This window comes from Austrofundulus limnaeus, unplaced genomic scaffold (genome assembly GCF_001266775.1).
Source record: "Austrofundulus limnaeus strain Quisiro unplaced genomic scaffold, Austrofundulus_limnaeus-1.0 Scaffold1008, whole genome shotgun sequence".
NCBI classification, from domain to species: Eukaryota; Metazoa; Chordata; class Actinopteri; order Cyprinodontiformes; family Rivulidae; genus Austrofundulus; species Austrofundulus limnaeus.
This window is the reverse complement of record NW_013953410.1, coordinates 13,026-18,792: the sequence shown is the minus strand read 5'-3', so window position 1 is coordinate 18,792 and position 5,767 is coordinate 13,026. Positions and strand designations below refer to the sequence as shown.

General features: G+C 38.8%; 1 protein-coding gene across 1 annotated transcript in view; it reads right to left on the bottom strand.

The window, feature by feature from the left end:
• LOC106533727 (sorting nexin-1) overlaps positions 1 to 5,767 on the bottom strand; it is a gene marked incomplete in the record, with an annotated part of 30,031 nt that overhangs the window by 11,948 nt on the left and 12,316 nt on the right. The window contains 6 exon segments of the mRNA XM_014030151.1: positions 269 to 382; positions 465 to 540; positions 621 to 699; positions 771 to 912; positions 2,748 to 2,791; positions 2,900 to 2,975. Of these exon segments, the coding sequence (XP_013885605.1) occupies positions 269 to 382; positions 465 to 540; positions 621 to 699; positions 771 to 912; positions 2,748 to 2,791; positions 2,900 to 2,975 (531 nt within the window).

Sequence of the window (5,767 nt, the reverse complement as noted above, 5' to 3'; positions counted from 1 at the left end):
GGTCTGTACTGTAATCTGCTTTATACCCTGTACAAAACTGCCAGCCGGTCGAGGCAGATGGTCTCCTGTCCTGAGCCTGGTTCTGCTGGAGGTTTCTTCCTGATTAGCAGGGAGTTTTTCCTCTCCACCGTTTGCTCAGGATGGGAGACTGTGATGAAGTGATTCAACACAATCTGCTGCTTTCTTCTTTACATTGTTCAATTTATGTACAGTGTCCTGAGACAACGTATGTTGTGACTTGGAGCTATATTAATAAACTTGAACTCACCACGTCAGACTCGTTCATCTTGATGGTCATTTTACTGACGGCGTCTGTTGCTTTACTAATCATCTTAAGGAAGCCAGCGCTACTCAGTGCCTGAGTGCTCACAGCTCTAGGCAACTGAAAACACATTTTATTTCATCAGATTCAACATAAACAAACTTAAACATTAGGAAAAGAAGCATCTCCAAATGTAGCTTACCTCCTCTTTCTCAAGAAACTCTCTGACGTCAGGATCTTGAAGAAGCATCGGGTGATTCACTACCCTCTGGAGATACCTGAGAAAACATGACAGACTCCTTTTCAAAATGCTGATTAGAAGCACTAAAAGAACTGACTGATAGCAACTCTGACTTACCTTTCCAAAGCACCTCTTCTTCTTTCCAGAAAGTCTGCAGAGGAAGAGTCTTCCTTTCCCACCTTCATCTTTGTCATCCCTGAACAAGATAACAGTTAGATGGAGAGAAGCTGAAATTTTAAATCTGAGACATGAAGTGGTCAAACCCACCTAAGAGGTTTTTCTCTGGAGGCGGAGGAACAATGAGTCCACTTGATCCATGCTTTTCAGAAAGCTTTTCGTACAGGCCTAGGAAGTCGCTGAAACGTCTCTTCACTGTAAATGTTTTGTTGTGGAACATGGGCAGTGTTGTCTAAAAAAACAAGTTCATACACTTAAAGCTTTATCATTAAAATGTATTGTTACTAGATTTTTATTTTTTTAACCAACTGATGTTTAAAATGAATATGTTGATTGTTTAAAACTATTCTCCATTGTAGAGGTCCAAAACTGCAAAGTGCTATTCAGTTTAAAGGGATCCCTGATTAGTTGTAACATTAGACTTTACTTGATAAACATTTGTTTTAACTGTAAAATAGACTGTAAAAATACTATAGGATGTTTAGATATTACACGAACGAGGCCATTTTATTTCCACACAAAGCATTCTGGGTAAATGATGACGTGGATAGGTCATCGGTGCAAGGCTGCTAGCGAGCTATATCCACCCTGAAGGTTAATCTTGGACAATATCTGATGATCGACTCTTTTAAATGAAACCAGAGAGCGTTGACAGAGAGGAGAAGGTAGAAATGACTCAGCCTGGAACTGAAAATATGGATGGAGGACAACAGAGCTGCTTCATGGAAGAAGAAGTTACTTACTTATATTTAATGGAAACACTGCAGTTGCGAAACTGTGTTTTTTCGACATCAACAGAATATCGACAAAGTTTTGCGCACATTTGCAGTGGAAACGCAGCTTCTGTTAGACTGATGTCAAAATAATCTGTATCATATCGGCCTTCAAAAACCTGTATCAGTCGATCTCTATGTTTTACATTACTATCTTCCTTTGGGATTGCAAATCATTGGATTCAGTTTTTATTTACATTTTAAATCTCAACTTCTTGAGAGTTGGTGTAGTAAATTCTAAAGTCTATTTCTAACGTCCTGATGCATCTCAGTAATCCAGGTAAGAAATCAAAAGGAAAAAAATTGTATAGGTCCTCTGGACGGGTTCTTCTCTAATGAAACGTTTCGTCTCTCCTCCAAGAGACTTCTTCAGTCTGAGAGTTTCAGGCTAAATTCAGGCTTTTAAGCCCTGCCTCCATGTGACTGATACTCACATCACATGGCTATCGTTGACACCTAATTAACACCTATTGTTAACAGGGGGTGGWGTGATACTGGCAATAGCAGCGCTGTAGGAGGGGGACAACTGAAAACGGAGGCCTCCACCTCTGTTTAATGATGGACGGTCTTTCTTCACAAAAATGGCTTCTTTTACTCCTCTCTCAAACCAACGTTCCTCTCTATCAAGAATGAGAACATCCTCATCTCTGAAAGAGTGACCGCTGGCCTGTAAATGAGTGAAAACTGCAGAGTTCTGGCCATTAGATGTAGCTCGTCTGTGTTGGGACATTCTTTTGAACAGTGGTTGCTTTGTTTCCCCGATGTATAACTGGTCGCAGTCCTCCTGGCACTTAACTCTCAGACTGAAGAAGTCTCTTGGAGGAGAGACGAAACGTTTCATTAGAGAAGAACCATCCAGAAGACCTATACAATTTTTTTCTTTTTGTCTATTTCTAACCTTTATTAAACTGGGACGCAAGTAACATCACCGGACCGGATATTACTCTGGCTTAAATTCTAACTGCAAAGTAATTATCTGAGATCTAATTTTGCCTAAGATATGGTTAAGTTTGTAACTAACTAGACCTCTGTGACAGTGACCTTATCAAAATAAAAGTAAAATTTCTGATAAAAATACAAACATCACCAATTAAAAATTAAAATAATCTTAAAGGTTGTAAGATAAAATAGAAAAAATCCTGGAGAGAGGAGTCAGTTTGAAGAATAAAACAGATTTGAATAGCAGCACAGTGACTTATTTTTTCTATTGTTACATTCTGAGTGACTGCACAAAATTAGGAAATCAATCAATAATTAAAATTCAGATCAAGTAAAGTTATGTACATGGTTTTACCTCTGTGGACACTTTGTAGGCCATGTAGGCATTCATCCCATCACCTGTGGGGGAAAAATAATTTTATGATATTTATTTAGATCCGTTCGTAGAAGAAATTAAACATTTGTTGTCTTTAAAATGTCTGTGGTAAGACAAATAATAAACCTCACCTATTTTTTCTGGGTCTTTCACAGAAACAAAAAGGTCAAACTTGTCTTCCAGTTCCTCCTGCTGTTCCTCCTCTAACTGAAACATTAAAGATAAAGTGAAAACTGTAAACATTCTTCCTTTTAATATGAACTTAAGTTATTTTTTTAGTGGCATTATTACTTTTCTGTAAAAATAAGGTCCTTGACAGTGGTGGGCACTAGTCCCCTAAAGCGCTAATTGCAGACCTAAATTTCTTCTTTGCGCTTTAGGGGTTTTATTAATTTTTTCAAATGACGTGCAGATTTGCGCTTTCTAAATTTAGAATTGAGTAGCGCTAATCACAAATAACGTTACAAGTTTCATTGTCAATATTGTCTAAAGAAAAAGTAGAGATCCGTCTAAACCCACTACGTTCTGTAGCAATATATTTCATTAAAGATCATTTTCTTGAATAATGGAGGAGAAAGCCATCTCTTGTTAACAAAATGAAGCTCTACTGAGAGGAAACAGCGCCCCCCTCAGGCAGCATTGTGTTGACAGAGATTTATACTTTCACTGACCCCTCTGTGTGACAGTTTTCATTTAGTAGAGTTCCCACAATTCTTTGTGTGACAGGAAGCATTTGGAGCTGAGTGACAAACAAACACTATCTAGCATGAATATTGTTTTTTATATATCCTGATGCATCTCAGTAATCCAGGTAGAAAAATCAAAAAGAAAAAATAAGTAGATCCTCTGGATGGGTTCTTTAATGATATTTTGTCTCTCCTCCGAGGGACTTCTTGCATCTGAGGAGTTTGAGGTGAACTCAGCCTTATAAGCACTGCCTCCACATGGACAAACAGGTTGGTCACATGCAAAAGAGGGCCATCGGCCAAACAATAGGTCGTTAGAGCCTTGATTGGCTGAAGAAGTCTCTTGGAGGAGAGACAAAACATTTCATTAAAGAAGAACCCATCTGGAGGACCTACTTAATTTTTCTTTTTGTTGTTTATGAGCTTTGATAGAGGGAGGATTTTTTTTTGTTCCTGCTTTCGGAGGAGTAAGACGCTTTTTCCCTCTCTCCTGTCCTTCCTTATCTTCCCTGCTTTGCTGCTCGGAGCCTCCTCTACGTTTTCATCCGAAACCAAAAATTATGGATATTTTTATTTTTATGGATTTGGTTAGCTGGTCTTTTAATAAATTTTTGGAACAAAGTTTTCTTCCATGGGAGGACATGTCAAAGGTGGGACCTCTGTTCTGTTCTGTTCTGTAGAATCCAGTTATCAGAATCCAAATATATATTTGGGTTCTGATAACTGGATTCTACAGGTTGGCTTGGTGGTCTCCTGGTGTTCTACAAAACAGTGTCAGTGGCTATTTAGGCCTTTTCCTGGCTGCCTGACCAATATGAAGGATTGCCATTCTATCAGCACTCAGACTTTTGCCTTGAGCGAGCTGGACTCGGTCTGCAAGCGGTTCTGCTGAGGGTCATGGGCCGGCTGTGGTTCCTGGACATTGCTGGCCAGATGGAATTTATCTTGGAGATACTGAGAGCTTGGCGGGATTGCCCACACTATTTGTCTGATTGGATTTGCCATATTGGATGTACCAGTGGACATTAAAGGCAGACGAAAAATTGTTATTGTGTACCTGACCGAAAACATTTCTTCTGTTCCCAAACAACTGATTACAGATTAGGCTCTCCCACCCCACGTTGACCTTGAAGGCAATGGAACTAAATCCACCCACCACCCTCCCCCTTCTCACTCCTGTCTAATCTTATTCCTTGAAGGACAACCTGAAGCTGCACAGAATGAACAATTCAACACCAATATCCTGAACAACAGCTGAACTACAGGGTTTATCTTTTGGGGTTTGGATTCTTCAGACTCATTCTTCAGATATTCGCACAAGTGCATCCAACATTCATGGCTTCAGATACACACCCTCTAAACTCACTACTCCTCTGGCTAATAAATATGCTCTTGCTTGTAGAGTTTTTTATAAGCACTATAGTGTATCATATTTCTTTGATATAATATGATGTTTCGTTTTGTTTTTTCCACATCTAACCTTCTGTGTTTTTTTCTTTTTTCTTTTTAAAGGTAGTGTGACCCCTGCTGGTAGCCGCATGACCTGTACTCCTGTTCCCCAATGTTTTTGTCGTGTGTCTTCTTGAATGGGCGTTCTTAAATGTAATTTCATTGTGCTCTGTACAAAGACAACAGACATCATCAATCAATCAATCATAATTTATGTCCCGTTGTATTTTCACCAACCCGCTTTCTCACGTCGTATTGAAGCTCACACAAAACAGTTTAAATTCATGCTCTTATTTTTAAAGGAATGGGTTCCTGTTCATCCTGTAGGTTACCCAGAATGCATCGCTTTAGTTTTACAAAAAAACATTTAAAATTACTAATATATCTGCATGCTTTCTTAACGAAGCCCTACCATAAACACAAGAAAATGACCAAGAAGCAGCAGAACTAGCAATCCACAACTAACACCATTTTTTAACACCATGACTCAAAAGTCTGTTTCAACAAATCACCTTCCCAAACTGCAACAACACGAGCCAATCTGTGAATGGAAATTATCATCCCACTACTTGGCAGGATTGTGCTGCTAACATGTCTTATGGTGTCACTGGAAAGTTTTTGGCGAACGGAGACAGATTTGTGCATTTGGATTAGCTTCTGCTAAGTTTTTTTGAGCTTATGCGCTTTTGAACTTGTGGATCTAAATAAATTGACTAGTACTTTAGAAAATGCGCAACTAAATTTTGAATTAGAAGTGCCCACCACTGGTCCTCAAAGGGATCCATGATTAGTTGTAATATTAGACTTTATTTAATAAACATACATTTTAACTGTAAAATAAAGACTGTAAAAATACTGTAGGAT